The sequence below is a fragment of the Ixodes scapularis genome, unplaced genomic scaffold (genome assembly GCF_016920785.2).
Source record: "Ixodes scapularis isolate PalLabHiFi unplaced genomic scaffold, ASM1692078v2 PGA_scaffold23__2_contigs__length_901104, whole genome shotgun sequence".
NCBI classification, from domain to species: domain Eukaryota; kingdom Metazoa; phylum Arthropoda; class Arachnida; order Ixodida; family Ixodidae; genus Ixodes; species Ixodes scapularis.
Window position 1 is genome coordinate 426,693 of NW_024609850.1, and position 19,894 is coordinate 446,586.

At 49.0% G+C, this 19,894-nt stretch overlaps 1 protein-coding gene across 1 annotated transcript; it reads right to left on the minus strand.

The window, feature by feature from the left end:
- Positions 1 to 2,830: 2,830 nt before the first annotated feature.
- Positions 2,831 to 4,108, minus strand: LOC120843560. The gene is made up of 3 exons (XM_040214954.3): positions 3,988 to 4,108; positions 3,686 to 3,927; positions 2,831 to 3,451 (listed from the first exon to the last, which is right to left on the minus strand). The coding sequence occupies exons 1-3, from the start codon at positions 4,106 to 4,108 to the stop codon at positions 2,861 to 2,863; spliced, it is 954 nt and encodes a 317-aa protein (XP_040070888.1). The 3' UTR covers positions 2,831 to 2,860.
- Between the last annotated feature and the right edge of the window lie 15,786 nt (positions 4,109 to 19,894).

Sequence of the window (19,894 nt, forward strand, 5' to 3'; positions counted from 1 at the left end):
CTGAATGTAAAAAAAAACTTGTTGTTGAGCTAGTTGGTGTTGACTATCTGAGTGTGTCTTAGAAGTTAGAGCTGCATAAAAAAATTTAAAAAAAAGAAAAAAAAAAGAAGAAAAGCGAGCCAGCCCGAACCGTTCCGAGCTCATGTCCAGGCTGCCTATTTATTTATAACTAATCCCTGATGTTTGGGATTGAAGCAGAGAACCTTGAAGGGCTACAGAGATTTTGTCGGGGGGCCGGTAAGCCCATTAGCACTCGTGCGAGAAGGCCGTAAAAAAGCGAGGAGGAAAATAGAGGAGGAAAGGGGAGGAGGAAAAAAAGAAAAGGGGGGGGGGGAATTTCTGCCACGCTGAAGAAAATTTTGAGCGCCCGCCTTTAAGTGGTTGTTGATTGTGAAAGGGTGTAAGTGGTTTCCTCCTTTGTGTCTTCGGTTTGGATCAGGTGGATTGGTATCTTGTGTTGCCGGGTTGTTTCGGGATTGTGAGCCGGGGAGGAGAGGAGGAGGGTGTGCTTTGTACGCGAAGGTCGATTGTCTTCCGGGAGAGAGGAGCTGGGTTGTGTTGGTGAGGGGCTTTGTAGGATTGTCAAGGTCGTTTGATTATTGTGGTGGAAAGAGATGAGTGCTTTGTTATCTTTTGGCTTTGGAGGTCGCGAAGGTTCTGTGGTGAAGATTGTGGAGTGTATATAAGAGGGTGACCGAATAAACTTGTCTTTAGCTGTGTTAGAGACGTATCCTCGACTGTTCCTTTTTCTTCTACTTTGAAACTTCCCTCTTTTCCTGCCTCAGTCTCAGGCTAACATCAAAATGGACAGTTTCTCCGCGGGTCGCGTGGTGGAGGGGGACGCGATCGCTATCCAGGCAGGGCCTGCAGGGCGTCGCGTCCTCCTCTCCGGTCACGTAATCTCTCCTCCTTGCTGCCGAGCTGATTGACAGCTCCCCTCTCGCGTTTTTCTTCTCTTTACTTTATTCGCCTTGGTTCTCCCTCGCGCTGCACCCCCGACTGTTTTTTTTTTCTCCTCTTTCTTGTAGCCTCCTCTTTAGACTCAGCTTCTCTTTTCTTTCTGTTTACTTAACTCCCCTCCACTTAGAGCGCGGGCGCAGGCCCACCCTTTGCGAGGGCCCCCTGAACCAGCTAGCTCTTTTAGACTGTATTGTTTATCTTTTCTTTCTTTGGCTTTGCCTTTTGGCGGGTACGTTCTTGGCGCCCGACTTGTTTCTCTCGCGTTTTCCGTCTGCTTTTGGCTTTTAGTTTTATCTTTCTTTCCTGCCTTGCAGCGGGGACTGCTCTTTGTGCAAATTCTAACTAATAGCTACTCTGGCGTTTTCTTTTTCTATTCTTTATTCTCGCCAGGTCTGCCCCTCGCGCGGGGCCTCTTTTGCTTTGGCAAAGCTGTCTCCCCGCGCGCTGGCCCGCTCTGGCGCCGTGCCCTTTTTTTTATATTTTGATTCTTCTGTCAGCCTGGCACATCGACGACGGAGCCATAGAGCGCGCGGCCGCAGGAAAAAGGAGAGGAGGAGCGCGCCGAACGGTGACCAATATGGTAGCGCAGAGCAGAAAGGGCAGACCTAGACAGCGAGCGCTTGGGTCATGAGCGGCCGCTCCCCGAACCACGCTTGTTTTTGTCTTTTCGTCACCGTCGTTTTCGTACTCCGGGAGAAACGGGCGCGGCGATTCGAAAGGGCGCAGGGAGAAACGGGAAAGGGTGGACGCTGAGTTTCTCCTCTCCACGATAGCGACAAGAAAAGAGAAAATAAAAAAAAAAGATTGTTTCTGCGTTTGGCCGCTCGCTCTTTTGTGGCGCTAGCGGACAAGCTTCTCTCCGCTCCCGTTTCTCCGCTCCTCCTTTCCCATTTACGGCGGCCGTCTTTTCACGCGACGCGACGCGACGCGACGCGAATTAACCTTGCACAGTCAGGGTTTCGAATGATAAATTCGGAATTCTTTTAATGGGCAGGAACTAACCTCGCCCAGCCATGGAAAGTTTTCGAATGATAGATTCGGGAGCAAGTAAACCCTTGGCATGCCAAGGGTCAGGCATTTTCAGAAAATGCCATACAAGTAATTTCTACCTTTGCGTTTGGTGAACCACGCGCTAAATCGCGTGGGTCACTCAGCCAAGCACAGGCAAAGAATGTCATTCCGTAGCACTCTGCGGAATGTCCCTTATGCATACAATAGGCTCGACCGCCCCTGTTGAGGGAACGGAATCTATTAATGTTCCCCCCAATCCTTTCGCAACGCTGTGTTGTGAATACAGCAGAGAGATGCTCGCCGACCCATTGCACTTTGGCTCGGAATACTGGGAAACTTGGTGTTGGTGTGACTGGTGACAGTGCTTGGAAATTCGGACACCGCGTGCCGAACCCGATTCGTTCACCCTGGACTCTGTGAAGATGTGCTACAGGCTTCTGGACAAGACACTTGGACATTTAAAGGATCTCCTTCCTTCCTCGGCTCCGCCCTCTTTTCTGCCAGCCACTTTTTATGGTTCCTCGCGCCCCGCTTGTCGGATTTGGCGAAACAACCTCCCTCTCTTTTTTTTTCACAATTTTTTCTTCTATCAGCTTTTACCCCCTTCCCCTCCCCCCAATCCAACGATGACCGTTCGGCCCATGGCTGTAACTCCAACGATTCCCGGAGAAAAGCTCACCGGAGAAAAGCTCACCGGAGAAAAGCTCACCGGACCAATGGAGAAGGCGGAGAAAAGCTCACCACACTCAATGAGTGACTCGTCTATTTTCACTTCCACATATTATTTCCGCATTAAAGAGCGAAAGTGATTTTGCACAGAGGAGTCATAAATTGAATGATTTGCGTTTATTTTCTCTCAAACATGAATTATTTTTTTCATACACGCACGTTAGAATCGTATACAATTTCCGACCGCTTCCAGAAGGGGTGGAACTTGTTTGTGCTCAAGATAGTCCAGGCAGATGTTCCTGAGGCGGTCCTGTAGGCGCCTTGTTGCCCTTTTGGTCTTCTTCGTCGGCGGTTCCCCACGGCTTATTTGCAGCAGCATTACTTCCGATAGGGCTTGATCTTGTTGCAAGCAGTCGATCAGCTTCCATATACTGGGCTGGCTGTGCCCGACAAGCTTCTTAAACCCGCTGTTCCATCCTTCGCATGCGCTATTTGTGCGGTCTTCGTTGTTTAATGTGGCTTCTAACACGTTCCACACTGTCGGCGGAAACTCGGGGCGTCTTCGGCGCATCGTTGTGGTTAATGCGCCATCGGCTACTCTCGATGACACTGCTCGGAACGTTCCGTTTACATACGTCGCGTCAAAATAGTCGATGAGGTCATCGAGGTCTGTTGGAGCCTGACCACGGATGTAGTCCAGCCCAACTGGAACAAGGTCGGGAGGGAGGAATGCGAGGCCGTCTAGCATTCCACACATCTTCTTGAACCTGTCGTCCGTCTTGTACCTGCTGATGAGGCCCAGCTCGCGTACCTTGAAAAAGAATCGAACAAAAAGAGATACGATGAGATCCTGATGCGGTTGCATTAATTGAGTTTGACGTAGAGGCTATATCTTGGTACTGGGGAGCTAAGCACTTCAAAATTAGTCAAATGCCTTTTCTTTGTTTTTGATGTCATATCATAGGTTTTATGTTGGTTGGCCATAGATGGTTGGTACTAGAGGCGTCCATATTTCTTTTCAAGATTATTTTGGGAGTAACGTTACCTTGCGGTGGGTACTCTGGCAGAGGTGAAAGAAGCAGCCTTTCGTGGTGACATCTTCTCCGAAGACCGCTTTCGACGCTCTTATGGCGGCCATCTCATAGTCGCTAATGATGATCTCAGGGTATGGAGCATAACCGTTCGCTTCACACGTGTCCAAAATAGCTTGAAAAAGCTCTTCGTATATGGAGAAGGTTTTGCCTGGGAGCAGAGCATAAACGCACGCCACGGTGCTCTCCCCAGCACCTCATAACGTACAACTGTTTAAACAGTCTTGGGCACACCAAGAATGTTCCATCCATGTACCAGGTTCGGCTTGTTGATAGTGCCCGCAGCTGTTCATGGCTTGCAAAAACGAGCATGCGGTCTCGCCTCTCCGCCCGTCGTCATAGATCAAAAACGGTTGCTTTTCCGGCCCTCCGGTCATTGTCCAGGTATCTCGTAATTGAATATCAGCAGTGGTCTGGGGTTCCGGCGGACGCACCTTACTTCTTTGCTGGCGCAGGTCACGACGAATAGTCTCGAGGCTACCGATGCTTTCGCGCACGGATGTTGTTGAATTGCTCAAAGCCTGAATTAAGCAGACGGCTAGGAGGCTCTGCGGTCTCTACAGCTGGCTCCTTAGTTTGGTGACATCAGAAAGGCCATGATTGTTTGCATGATTGTGCTCCTGCACTGACCAAAAGCGGGTAATCTGCGTTTAAAAATGACAAAAATTTGTGTCAGCAATAATGTATATGTAACTCTAAATGTAAAAACGAAAGAAGGTTTTACGTAAAAACGCTTGTGCAAATAAAGTGAAACATTACTGCAAAACTTGCACACAAGCGAAAAGTATGATATTTCGTACTTACATCAAGATTGGTGGTGATGGCTCCCTTGCAGCAACCTGTTCGTTGGTACCGGCACTGCCAGCGTATCCAGTCGTTTCTTGTAACTTTCATACAATATTCGTACCCATCTAGAAGCACTTTCTTCTTTCCCTTATTGGTCAGAATGACCTCCATGACACAAGGAAGGCAGGACTGGTCACTTGATAGGAGGTGCTGTTTATATATGCAATTTCCTTTAGCTCCTCTTGCGTAACCATACAGCTTCTGACCAATAAAAAAGCAGACTGTATTTCTCACAAAGAGAGCGGAGAAATACTTGTTCCCAGAAAAAAAATGGGAAACAATAGGAATGCCCTACAATGTCAAGGTCTTCAGCTACAGCGCCAGTCAGAAGAATGTTATACATAAAAAAGACAGAAGAACCATGTAAGAGAGGGTAAAAGCGCTAAAACGTACAACACAGAGCGCTACTTGCAACTGAAGTTTATTCCCAGGAAACACACATATATACACACCGTGAAATCGCGACATGTACTTTAGAAATGCGACATCACCCCCTCATCGCTCGTCTGTCCGCTATCTATTTTACAAAAGATTTCAAAAACGCCATCTCAGAGCCAAACAGGGCTATAGATGGGGCGATGTTTGGCTCTGAGATGGCGTTTTTGATGTTTGGCTCTGAGATGGCTTTTTTGAAATCTTTTGTAAAATAGATAGCGGACAGACGAGCGATGAGGGGGTGATGTCGCATTTCTAAAGTACATGTCGCGATTTCACGGTGTGTATATATGTGTGTTTCCTGGGAATAAACTTCAGTTGCAAGTAGCGCTCTGTGTTGTACGTCTCTTTAACTTGTCCGTTGTTTTTAGCGCTTTTACCCTCTCTTACATAGAAACGCAACAAACCAAAAGTTTTTTGTCGTTTCATTCAGTTTCGGCAAAAAAAAAAAAAAAGAAAACAAGTAGGAATAATGATTATTTCTGGCAGTCTTAGTGAACTTTTTTACTTGCACCAAAATCTAAGTGAGCTTTTCTCCGCATTTGGCACTTTTCCGGTGAGCTTTTCTCCGGTGAGCTTTTCTCCTTTGAGCTTTTCTCCTTTGAGCTTATCTCCGGTGAGCTTATCTCCGGTGAGCTTTTCTCCGCTCCCCAACTCCAACGATGGTTTTTCCTCTTTTGCAAGACTTCTCTCTCTCTCTCTCTCGCAAGAGGTTCACCATCATCGAGGTCGATCCCCCAGGTTATTTAGTATTTATTTAATCTACAAATTCTGCTCTCCTGGTTTCAGCGGCCCACCGGCCGACTATCCCCGGCGCCGTGACGTAGGGGGTGGGGAGAGGCATCGGCTCGCTTATGGCGAATTCGCGTGGTCAATCGTCGGCAACTTATTTTGCCGGAAAACCGGCAATAGCGTTGGTCAGTTTCCGGCCGGCGCGCAACGTTCGGGTGGTGGTTCTCCGGCAGGCACCGGCAACTTTCCGGCGCTTTTTCCGCCCGAGCTCCGAACGGCCGGGCGAGTGGGCGCCAGACTGTATCCGGTGCCGTCACTTCCGAAATTAGCCATGTTGAATATACCTGAGACTGGGGTAGAAAAACATAAAAGTCGAAGAAACAGAACGGGACAGGACGACGTCTCAATTGAGACGTCGTCCTGTCCCGTTCTGTTTCTTCGACTTTTAATTGAGACGTCGTCCTGTCCCGTTCTGTTTCTTCGACCTTTATGTTTTTCTACCCCAGTCTCAGGTATATTCAACATGGTTAACATCAGGGTGTAAGATAGACAGGTGGGGAAACGGCCCATAGAAGCCTACCGCAGCGCCGTGACCGGATTGTGTACTCGTCTGCTTGCGGGTACCCCCGACTTGCGACAGATGGCGCTGCGGCGAGAGGAAAAAAATCGGAATCGGATTTGCGTGGAACTCTATGGGAGACTGCGCAAAATAAACCGAGAGCACGACAGTCTTTCATTAAAAATCCACAAAAAACCATCTCCGTCAGTTTAGCCGGTCGCCATCGGTCGCCCACCCAGAGTGAGAGTTCGCGGTGCTCCACATAGATGGCGCCACAGAAAAAGAGAAAACCAAGGGGGACACAATGCGGTCACTCATTTGGCTCTCGTTTCCCCACCTGTCTATCTTACACCCTGGTTAACATCCACCAGCTCGCCTGCACCCTTACTATTGTACTTCCGAAATGAGAGAGAAGGTCAGTGAGAAAAAAATGAACGAAAGAACGAAACTGATCTGAAGTAACTTTAGCAGCCGCTACGAAAGTCAATCCAAGTCGTTGGGACATGAGTGACGGCGGCGACAGGCTCTCGCTATACACGTTTGCAAGTCCGGTCTCAGGGCGCCGCCATCTTCCTCAGTGGGGTGCGCTCTCGGGAGCGGCCATAATCCGATTACGACGCCTTAGCAAGGCTTCGTAATCGGATTATGACTGGTCCAAGCGCACCCCAGACAGGCAAGATGGCAGCGCCCTGAAGCCGGACTTGCAAACGTGTATACTTCGTTTCAGCTTCGGTCCGAGCGCGGCCGATGTTATGAGCTGAAGGGCCAATCAAACACCGCAAAAAGCGCAGCGTCATGGCGTGCTCTCTTCGCGTGATAAGACTAGCCGGCGGAGGAGCACGCACAGATAGACGGCGAATACCGGCTGGCCCTATCAACTGTAGAGAGCACGCCATCACGTTGTGCTTCTTTCGCTGTTTATTGGCCCTTCGGCCCATAACATCGGCCGCGCTCGGACCGAAGCTGAAATGAAGTATAGTGGTGTCGCGCGGGCGCGGGCAAGAGGCGAACTGCCACCGTCTGGCGTTTCGTGTTCGGGTGGTGAGGGTCACGTGGTGTGCCGCCGGCGCGTTTCTGGTTGCCGGTTCCGCCGGCTCGTTCTCGCCGGCAACTGACCACCCGAATTCGCCATTACTCTGGCAACGCGCGCCTCCCGGTTTCCGGGCGGCGCGCGGTGCGGGGGGCTACCTCCATAGAGTTATTATAATGTACGCTAGAGGTTCAAGTGGCGCTAGTGTGCTGCTGCAAATTGAAGCAGACAGCAACCAGTCGGAAATTGACTTCCGGTAATGCATTTCTATGGGAAAAAGCGAGTACATTTTCTCTCCGCGCTCGAATATAAGAGCAAATATCACGAATAATTCGTACGTACTAGGAAGCTTGGAACATTTCTCAGTCAGGCCGACGAAATAATTCGTCAGTTACGGCGTTTTTCTTTCAAATTCATCGGATTCAAAACGGTGCTAAAACGGCTTCGTACGTGTATTTATGTGCACTGTCGGACACTGTTAGCGCGAACACGGCATCGGCGCTTTCCACCATGGGGATATACGTGTCAAGCGAACGAAGGACATGTGGAAAACCAAGAGAGACGGCAAGAACTACGCAGTAACAATGAATAAGTAACATCTTGTGCATGCAGGCGATCAAAATAAATCGAAAGCCACCTAATATAGTCCGATTTGCAATAAATAAGAACTGCTTTATTCTTTCTGCTCATGAATATGTGCGAAGATGCATGTTCTGGGTTCAAATCATCAACCGCACGCTCCAAATCTTTGCAAATAGGAAGAAGTCAGAGAACAGGGACCCGATAAGAACTGCCCGACATAGGAAATAATAAACAGGCACACCTTTCGTAGTCCACGTACTTTATTTTTTACATTCGAATGTTTTTTAACCGTCGTAAAGATGCACGACGGAGTCATTTTCATAGAGTGACAGGACGGGCATATTAGCAATATATAAGCGCCACTGCAATGCTAGCGAACCTTGAACACACTCTACATTCTTTTCGATCGTGAGTTTGCTTAGAATCGTCGCTTGTTTTTACATACCTGCCATGGAACATAGGTTTGGGCCTGAAATATAGCGAAGCTTAACATCGTTCAGTGGTAAAGAAAAATGCTGTAATTAAAGCAATTACACTTTTACAATATTAATAAGTGTACATACTATCCGGTACAACCGAAATAATAAAAGCCATTCGTGTTATTTTCCGGCGAAGAGGCAAACTTCATGCGCGTTTTCCCATAGGAATGCACAGGAGCACCGCAAAAGTAGACTGGTTGCTGTCTGCTTCAATTTGCCTCCCGGAAGTCGCATAGACACTAGCGCCAGTTGAACCTCTAGCGTACATTATAATAACTCTATGGCTACCTCCTCGGCGGGGCGAGTGGTGTCTCTCGCCGCCGCCAGGGGGCGGCGTTGGCGCCGCGCCTTTGCCGCGACGCCTTCGCCGCCTCCACAAAACTACTCTCACTGACCGAGTACTCCTCTCCTCATCACGTGATGTTTTCGTCTGACTGCATCGCGCGGTGACTCACCGCCGCTTCTCCCTCCCGGACATCGCGCCGGTCGCCTGTCGTCTGGAGACTGGAATGCCCTAGTCGGGCGCCTGGATTCTCCCCGGCGCCGCTGTCCTCCTGAACGGCTCGCTCGCTGCTGCCGCTCTGGGAAGCGACCGCCTGGCGTTCCGGACCACCGGGCAACCCTCACATCTGGATTGATACCAAACTCAAAGGTATTTCTCCTCACGATCGCGGAGACTTTATCTTTGCGATCCGCTCCCTTGTCCTTCGCGCTGACTTAGCTTCTCGCGCGGGACTCTCTGCTCGCGGGGCCTCTGCATCGCCAGCGGAGGTAACTGAATTCTCACCGCGCTGCGTTCTCCTCGCACCGCGGCCTGAATCACAGGAGCTCCGACCATCCTCACCGAGGATGGCCGGCCGTTATGAGACGGCCCGCGCGTGACTCGACAGCCTCGGGCGCGCGGGCCCTTCGGTAACAAATTGCCACCGCGATTGACACTTCAATCGCGGCGCAAGGCTAGGGGAACAAAATCCCTCCTGGCCACAATTTTTTATCATTCCGGCCCAACTTTATTTAACTATTTATTTATTTACCATTCTGATTCGGTCCTAATTCGGCTTAACATTAGGTTTGTACAGCAGGGCTCCTTGGTGGTGCTTGGCACTGGTGTATTTTGTGGCGGCCCATTAAAGGAAGATCTCTGAAGACTCTCAAGAATCAAGAAAGACTCTGCCCAACTTCTACGAAAAAGAAGCGCACTTCACCGGCCGCTCTGCTCGGCCGGGGGGGCTTCTTCGTGCGGCTTGCGTGGCACGGCGGCGCGCATTGGCAGCGCGACACTGGGGCAACAACCCTTTTCTATCTTTATCTTTCACTCCCCTTCCCCTACCCCAAACAAAGGTGACATATTGAGCTTCCGGCTCAGCAACACTTCCTTTGATTTCCTCCTCCCAATACTGTGACTGACTGACGCACTGGCACCGTTCGAGTTCTCTCCCAGAATGCATCGCACTCACAGAGTGTTGCATGGAAAGCTGGGCTCAAACCAACGTTACTAAAACACTCAGTTGGGAAACTCGCCGTCGAAACCTGGGCCTCTGGCGTCCACCGAGACCGAGCTAAATGCGACAACAGCGCCACTCTTTATCGTTTGTCTGTACTGTGGTGACCTTGAGCTTTTTGAAAGCCTGTTTTTGCGTAAAAACAAACGGAAAAGACTCTTTTTGTATGAAATTTATTAGAGTTTGGTACCAAATGATGGGCGCGTGATGTTTTTAAAATCTTTAGTTCGCAAGGTTTTGCGGAACAATTAATATTGTTTTTATACAACCATGCCTCAGCGGGCCTTTCAGGTAGCACGTCCTGACCTAGGTGCATTTTAACGTCGGTAGTCAAACGCGGCGCGTCCGCCGGGGAGACGGGGGTGGCACCCCTGTAGCCTCTACCGCTGTATCTGTTCTTAGAGCCAAAATAGAAGTCACGTGCAGTTCCTCGAGAGGCCGCTGCGGGAGAAATGGTGGCGTTGTGTTCGTCATTAGCTCGGTGCTCGGAGACAGATTGGGGCCACTTTTTCAAAGCTGTCTCTATGGGAGTTTCCCAACTGAGTGTTTTAGTAACGTTGGCTCAAACGAACTCGCCAAATGCACCAAGTGCACAAGAATGATGCTACCGCCATCTATGTTGTAGAAAAGGTACCGACTTCAAACCGAAACCAGCGCCTTTCTGTTCGGAGTGATGCGTGGGAATCCGAGAATGCAGGTCGCTACCAACGTTTATCTGCAAACGTTGGTCGCTGCAACCTGTAGTTTATAGTTGCGATGACTTCAAGCAGCTAGGCTGCTGTAGAGATAATTACAGACGGCGTAAATTTCCGCAACCAGCTGTGTACAAAGCAGCTGGTTGCGATCTTTCAATTCTTATAACCGTTTACACTGAAGAAAAAATAACTGATGATGCTGTCCGAGTAGAAGCTTGATCCGTTTGAGCATGGTATTATGCGTGACCCACTGGAAGGGTAAGGCTTAAACCTAGCCTGTTGGAATATCCAGCAAGACTGGGACTTTCGATTTGGATCGTCATTACAAGTACACAATTCAAGCTCGCGTTTGATTTCGTTGCCCGCGAAACGCGATTTCTCTCAGAAAATCTACTTTTTTTTCCCGTTCGGTTCCGCGACACATCGTAGCAGACGAACCCTCGTCGTCCGCTCCCGCTCCTCGCCGGCCCCGCCGGAGCGAGGCATGTCGGGATTGCATTTTGGCGCACTTCCGATTTTCTCGGTGCAGCGAGTGCATGCACGCGTGGGGTGTCAGCGCTGAAACGAACTCGGACAGTGCAACCACTCGTGGAGTGCTGGCCGAAACGAACCCATTCCACGCTGCGAGTGGGCACGCATGGGTACGAGTGCCGTGAAACGAACTCGCTATTAGTATTTATTTAATGCACAAATTCTGTTCTACCTGGTTTCAGCGGCCCACTGGCTGTCTTGCCCCCGTGCCGCGACGAGGGGGTGGCGAAGGGCATCGCGCGCCTCCCAGTTTCCGGGCGGCGCGCGGTGCGGGAGGCTACCGCCTCGGCGGGGCGGGTAGTGTCTCCCCCCACCGCCAGGAGGCAGCGACTGCGCTGCGCTTCTGCTGTGGTGAATTCGCTGCCTCTATAAAACAGTCCCTCTCCACATCACGTGATGTTTTTCTCTGACTGCATCGCGCGATGAATCACCCCCGCTTCTCCCTCCCGGATACCGCGCATGTCGTCCGGAATGGCCTAGTCGAGCGCCTGGATACTTTCCGGCGCCGCGGTCCTCCTGGACGGCTCGCTCGCTGCTGCCGCTCCGGGATGCGATCGCCTGATGTTCTGGACCACGGGGCGACCTTCCCATCTGGATTAATACCAAACTCAAACGTATTGCCTTTTACGATCGTGGAGACTTTTGTCTTCTCGGTCCGCTCCCTTGTCCTTCGCGCTGACCTAGCTTCTCGCCCAGGACTCTTTGCTCGCGGGGCCTCTGCATCGCTAGCGGAGGTAACTGAATTCTCACCGCGCTGCGTTCTCCTCGCACCACGGCCTGAATCACAGGAGCTCCGACCGTCCTGACCTAGGACGGTCGGCCGTCACAAGACGGCCCGCTTGGGCCCCTCGGTAACAAATTGCCACCGCGATTGACACTTCAATTGCGGCGCAAGACTAAAGGCCAGTTCAGACAGTTGCGTTTGACTGCGTTCCAGTGCGGTACGGCATGCTTGCGGTCGACTGCAGAAGCGGGTCGCCTAGCAACCGACGACGCTTGGCGTTCCGCTACGCACCGCAGCAGAGTTGGGCCTGGCTGAACTTTCCAATGCGGAGGGGCGTGCGGTGGGTTGCGGTGGACCAATCACAATTCGCGAAAAAAAGAACGCCGAAGCGCATGCGCGGCGCTGGCAACTACATCCGGTTCGTCCCGTTTTTCCGGTCGGGGACGTCTGCTGCGCCGGTGACGGTCGTGTGTTCGTAGTCGAGTCGAGATCAAGCATTCCCTACAGAATGGAATCAAGAGGAGCCCTACAAAAGCCAGGGGAGCCCACGGTGAGCGACCAGGAGGCGCTCATCATGCACGTCGAATCGCACCCCTGGCTCTACGACACGAGCCGGTCAGACTACCGCGACAGTACTAAAAGAGACAACGCGTGGGCATATATCGCGCAACAAATGGGTAAGGTGCATTTGTTCGATATCGACGTCTGAAACCATAGCGTCCCGCCTTTTGCCTCATGCGTGCATGCACGCGACGGTAGGTTTGGCTAAATCCCCTCTTCAGGTTTGCCAGGCAATTGCAACTGCACGTGCTTTATCACACAAGCAAAGAAATAGCGGCGCCAAGACGCCCTGCTTGCAATCGCCTATACCTATCTTCGCACTAACCAAGCATCAAGGGGAACGTAAGTACACGCGCTTCACGTGCTGGCGTCGGTATTCTTTTCTGAAGCAAAAATCAAACAAACAGCACTCTGCACATCTGCGCATCTCTTGACAAGCTTTCAATTGATGAAGTGAACGAATACTTAACGAATTGTATCCTTCAGGCAGCCATAATGGCAATTCCAATGACCTCGGGACGCCTCCCACGCCGTCCCAAGCCTTGTTGGAACGAAGAATGCTCAGAATCACGAAAAAAAAACAAGGCATGGAGCATGTTTCGACGGTATCCAACATCAAGCAATCATGTTCACTTTAAGCAAATGAAGGCCCGTGCACGGTACATTCGCCGGCAATCGAAAAGAACAAGTTTCCAAGGGTATGCGACATCAATAAATAGCCACACATCCCCGAAAGAGGTCTGGGACCGAATTAACAAAATCAATGGATGTTATACTGCTTTCACCATCCCCCTGTTATCCTGCAATGGAACCTGTCCAGAAAGCCTAGAGGAACAAGCCGATATTCTCGGGGAACATTTGGAGTTTGTTTCAAGTTCCAGGCTCTATTCACCATCATTTCTTCGGCTAAAACAACAGAAAGAAGCCAGGACCATAAAGGCACCTGGCGGTGCACGGGAGCCGTACAATAGATTCTTCACCCTTATTGAACTAAAGATGGTCCTTCGTAACGTCAAACCCTCGGCAACTGGTCCTGACGGTATTCACTACTTCTTGTTGAATCATCTCCACCCGTCTACACTTGATTTGGTTTTATGCCTTTTCAACAGAATATGGGAGGAGGGGCGTTTTCCATCAGCTTGGAGAACGGCTACAATTATCCCTCTACTTAAACCTGGAAAAAACTCGGATGCTGCTACAAGTTACAGGTCAATCGCATTGACGAGCTGCTTGTGTAAAACCCTCGAAAACATGATTAATAGACGACTGATGCAGCACTTGGAAAAAACATTGCATCCTGGATAAATACCAGTGCGGTTTCCGCTCGTCCCGCTCAACGCAGGATCAATTGGTTCGATTGGAGACAACTGCTCGAGAGGCCTTTGTCAATAGACTGTACTGCCTCTCTGTGTTTTTCGATCTCGAGAAAGCATACGATACTGCCTGGCGGCATGGAATTTTGAGGGACTTGACCGACATAGGTATCCAGGGCCGCATGTTCCATGCCATTGAGAGCTATTTAGGTAAACGCACCTTCCGAGTAAGCAAACCATCGTGAGTGTCTGTACACTCACGATGGTTTGTACAGGAAGACGGTGTTCCACAGGGCGGTGTCCTAAGTGTTACTCTGTTTGCTATAAAAATCAATTCTATCGCGCGTGTCATACCACCATCGGTCCACTATTCGCTATATGTAGATGACCTCCAGATCGCTGCTTCCTCATGTAACCTTGCAATCTGTGAACGGCATGCTCAACTGACTATTAATAATGTGACAAGGTGGGCTGACAATAACGGATTTAAGTTCTCCATGGAGAAGACTGCTTGTGTTTGTTTTTCACGAAAACGTGGTGTGATGCCGACGCCTTCGTTGACCATATACAGTGCACCAGTTCAGATAAAAACTGAGTATAAGTTTCTAGGGCTCATATTCGACTCCAAGCTCTCTTTCAGCCAGCATATCAAAACTCTTAAACAAAAATGCCGTAAATCCCTTAATATTTTAAGAGTTCTCTCCCACATGACTTGGGGCTCCGATCGACTGTGCCTTCTAAGAATCTATAGGTCGATTGTGCGGTCACGCTTAGATTATGGATGTTTGGTGTATGGATCAGCGAGTGCATCAACACTGAAAATGTTGGATCCAATCCATCATGCAGGAATCAGACTTGCCACTGGTGCATTTCGTACATTCCCTGTGCTGTGCCTCTATGCTGAACCTAATGAAATGTCTCTAGAGAAAAGGGGAGATGTCCTAGGTCTAATGTACTTCCTTAGGATACGGTCGGTAGTACAACATCCGTGTCGGGAACTAGTCGAGGGAGCACGTTTTGAACGAACCTTCCAAAGCAAGCCCGCTGTTAAGCCTCCCTTTTCATTGCGGAACAAGACTGCGGCCGCATCAGCTAACCTTCAGACAAACCCACCTGTTGCTCAGCTTTTGGGAACAGTGGCACCATGGGAACATGGTCTGCTCATCACAGACTTGTCACTTACTGAGTACACTAAGAAAAATACCCCACCAGAAGTCTTAAAACAGGAATTCTTTGAGCTACAAAATACATATAAAGACTACTCCAGCTTTTATACTGACGGCACAAAAACCGATTCCTGTGTCGGCTGTTCCGTGATTGGACCATCACTTAAATGTGTGCGGAGGATTAATTCCAGTGCAACTATCTTGACTGCCGAGTTATACGATTTACTATTGGCCACAGACTATATTATCAAAAATAGGCGTACATACTCTGTAGTTTACACTGATTCACTAAGTGCTCTGAGAGCACTCAGATCCCTTGAGATAGCAAAAAACCCTTTAATAACTTAGCTACAACATAAAGTGGTTGCTGCGGCTAGGGACAACAAATTGCAGATAGTCTTTTGCTGGGTGCCTAGTCACGTGGGTATTCCCGGCAATGAAGCTGCTGATCGTGCCGCTTCCACATGTGCTACAAGGAAGGTTGATCTTTACGACATACCCTACCAAGACTACAAAGCGACTGTAAAGAAAAGTATCAAGTGTAAATGGCAAGAGGAATGGTCCCGCGAAACCAACAACAAACTTCATGTTGTGAAGCCGATGCTACAGGAGTGGGCGAGTGCCCGTCATAGGGACCGTTTTTTCGAGGTAATCCTTTTTTGGTTAAGAATTGGCCACACACATCTAACACATGGGTATCTGCTTCGTCGAGAGGATCCACCTGCATGCGAACACTGCTCAGAACCATTAACAGTAGTTCATATCCTTCTTGAGGTCCCCGCATATCACAGATACCGCCAATTCTACTTTGCCCAGTTTTATTCAGCACAGATGCCTTTACACCTTGCTCTTTTGCTTGGAGATGAACCTTTTATAAATCATACAAATGTTTTTAAATTCCTAGAAAGCACTGGACGTTTACATCGACTTTAAACTTGCTTTGCAATTTTTAAATTTTTCATTCACATTATTTATGTACAGATTCATGCACATCCTTTTATTCTATCACTGGCCACTAGAGCCCTCTTTCCTCTCTAGAAACCATTTATGAAATAGTCACAGACTGGCGCTCTATAGCCTTAGATGCTTTTGCGCTAATAAAACTCAATCACTCAACTCAACCCCGAGATGTGTCAACTGTGATGGTCGTCATCCAGCATACTCGCGCTTTTGTCCAAAGTGGAAGGAGGAGAAGGAAAGAGAAAATATCTCGTACCATGAAACAAAAAAAAAACGTTTTTCCTTCCTTTCGAAAGGAGGATAGCCGAGGTCGTGCGCAGGAGACCCGCACGGCCTGTGATGGCATCGGCGGGAACACAGACTCCTCCAGAGGGTGTGTGTCTCCCGTCAGTGTCCCCTCTAAAACCTATGGGAGCAGTGCCAGCAGCACTGCACCCAAACCACACGGTGGACGCTGTACCTTCAACGTCCACCCTGAAGCAAGGGATGGCACCCCCCGCCGCCCCTACCACCCAGTTCCCTCAAAGGCCGGGGCCAGCCCCGCGTCTCCGCAGAAACCTAGTGAGCCGCTAAGGCTGCCGACCCCAGCGGGTCTCCCTCAGGCTCCCCCTGAAGAGCCTATGGACGAGGGGGACCCAAGTCCGGAAAGTCCCCTCGCTGGATCTGACTCTTCTTTTTCTGCCACCAGTGACCCCACTGCACCTGGGTTAGACAGAGTTCACTACAAGATGATCAAGCACCTGTTTCATGAATCCTTGTCCCACCTGCTGTCCTTTTTCAATTACCTTTGGGAAGCTGCTGCTTTTCCGCATTCTTGGAGATGTGTTTACGTTATACCTTTGCTGAAGCCTGGAAAAGATCCCTCTCGCTACAAGCTACCGCCCCATAGCGCTTACAAGCTGCTTGGGGAAAACTTATGAAAGGCTTATAAATCGCCGCCTTATGTTTCTTTTGGAGGAGAAAAACGTTTTCGACACTAACCAGTGTGGCTTTCGGGCTGGACGGTCGACCATGGACCATCTGGTCCCACTTGAGACCGTCATACGTGAGGCCTTTGTTCACCGGCAGCATTGTGTGTCTGTGTTTTTTGATATACAGAAGGCATATGACACTACATGGAGGTATGGTATCCTTCGAGATCTGTACAACTGTGGAGTGCATGGCCGCATGCTCCGTTGCTTACACAACTTTTTAAGTGAACGTACATTTCAAGTTCGATTAGGCTCGACTTTATCCAGTGTCTACTTACAAGAAAATGGTGTCCCCCAAAGTGGAGTCTTAAGTGCCACCTTATTTGCTGTTAAGATAAACAGTCTGGCTCAAGTTATACCGTCATCCGTTTCTTACTCATTACGTGGACGACTAGGGTGACCACCTTCTTGAAAGCGAAATGCGGGACACTCTGACTGGGGGAAGGGGGGGGGGGGGGATGAGTAAGAGGAGAACATTATTTTCACGACTCAAGAGGAAAAAAATATTAAAAAAGTTCAGCATCATGCACACTCCGATATTCTGTGCTGTCCAAAAGCAAATTATACACTTGAAAATTCTGTGGAGACTATTAAGCTAAAATAATTTCCCCTCAGTGTTATATTTTTGTGTATTGTAATGGTAAATATTTTATGGGTGTCTAAGTTGTAACCATAAAAATCGACTGCAGCAGACCCCAATACATGAAAGAGAAATAGGAAACAGTAAATCTCTTTCGACTTTCTGTTGCCTGTCGATACTTACTCTTATACTAACATGCTCTTACACAAAATTAGAACCTTATGTTTTTTTTTACCTTTGTAAGTTGCAGGTTTTGTTGCCTTGTGTGGCCGATTTCACTAAAAAGAGCTTTCCACAACAACCCTTTTGCATGACATGGTATGATTTGCAAATAATTACAATAGTTTATTTTTCAACTTTTGGAGAGCAATTTTCGTTCGCAATATTTTGCCATAAAGGCTCGTTCACACCCTTGCAACCGAGTACGACCGAAAGAGACCAGATCGGTTTTCTTAGGACCGGATGCACTGCAGCGGGGCTGGTCCTAAGAGATCGCAAGAGGCTTAAAAACCGGTCTGGTCTCTCTCGGTCGTACTCGGTTGCAAGAGTGTGAACGGGTCTTAAAGGGGAGAGGCACGGCGGCACATGCGCGCCTGTCTTCTACAAAAACGACGACCGCTTCCCGCAGTGCTTGTATACAAAATGGCGTACCATCCAGATTCACACGTTTATCAGTGACCTTCGCGCTACACCGTGGCAAGTTCTTCGGAAGCGCCATAATTTGCGTAGTGAATGCTACGACAATGTTAAATGCGGGACATTTTAAAGATTTTGGTATTTCTTGCGGGACGCGGGACACGAGCCGTCAATGCGGGACAGTCCCACGAGTCGCGGGACGGGTGGTCACCCTATGGACGAAGTGCAAATATCTTTTTCGTCTTGCAACCTCTCTAGTTGTGAACGGCAATTACAGCTCACAATAAATAGGATGAGCAAGTGGGCGAATGAAAATGGTTTTAAATTTTCCCCAGAGAAAACTGTGTGTGCCCTCCCTATGACGAGGTCTCTCTTTGGATCCAATCTTACAATTGAATAACACAGAAATATCGGTGAAGCACGAACATAAATTTTTAGGCATGGTCTTTGATAAAAAGCTTACATTCAAGTCTCATTTAAAGGAAATAAAGCAGAAGTGCTTGCGATCCTCAAACATCCTTAAGGTGCTGTCAGACATATCTTAAGGGTCTGACAGGCGATGCTTCCTACGGTTGTACAATGCTTTGGTTCGGTCACGCCTGTATTATGGAGCGATTGTTTATGGTTCAGCACGACCATCCACACTAAGGATGTTGGATCCAGTTCATCACCTCGGACTCCGTCTTGCCATTGGGGCATTTCGCCCCAATGGCAAGCAGGAGGATATGAGGGATTTCCGTGGCGTTTCATTTTCGGTGAACAAGACAACAGAAGAGCCACGGTAATTGTCATTTATTTATGGAGATTTTTCTCGGTGGCTTTGGAGCTTGATTGATATCGGTTTAGCTTCGACAGTTTGGCCCTCCAGTTGTATTCAATTACAAACATAATAGTCATTTACTTACAAAAGAAGCAACGATTAGCACGTTATTCAATAAAGAACAAAATATTCTATTCAGAAAATGACGTTAATAAAATTGTTGCGAAGAAGTCCTTTAGAATACTGTTTTACACGAGTCTAGTGTCCGAAAGAGCCGCTAGTGGCGTTGCGTTAGCTCGTAAAGGCCCGTTCACACTCTTGCGACCGAGTTAGACCGAGAGAGACCAGACCGGTTTTTAAACCTCTTGCGACTTCTTAGGACCAGCTCCGCTGCATCGCATCCGGTCCTAAGAAGTCGCAAAAGGCTTAAAAACCGGTCTGGTCTCTCTCGGTCGAAGTCGGTCGCAAGAGTGTGAACGGGCCTTAACGCTGTAGTCTGTAGAGGGTTGCGAAGGTGGTGGTTTCGCTACGCCACATAGAGCGGAGGTCGTAGCGGATAGCCGCGGCGGGAGTGACTGAACGATATACTAAAACACTTGAATGGCTCAACCGGATCGGCCGGGAAAGTTTCGACTGCCTCCGGAGGGAGACTTTGCCCGGTAAGTCATTGTAAAACTGAATCGTATGAACTGTCTCTTTCGGTCTCGCCGATGAAGATCGACTAATAAGAGCTTGAGACGAGATAAACACGGAACCAAATTACCGGCACGAAGAACTTTGGCACGTCTTTTCCAGCGTATTTGATTATGAAAGCTGACTCGCTCGCTAACACTGAGTCGGCCGAATTAAGAACAATCCGTGAGAGACTGAAGTGCCACTAAAATAAAGAGGGTTGTAGTTTTACCAGGAGCATATTGCGTCAGTGAAAGAAGAGTCACCAACGATCGAGCAACTCGCACTTTTGTTGTCCAACATATTTCCGCGATTGATGCTTCACAAGTGGCAACTAAAAATATGCGATGCTGCATTTATTTTTCAGGTTCACTTCACGAACGATTAGTTTGAGCCAGTGATATTGGCAAAGACTGACCTTGGGGGACT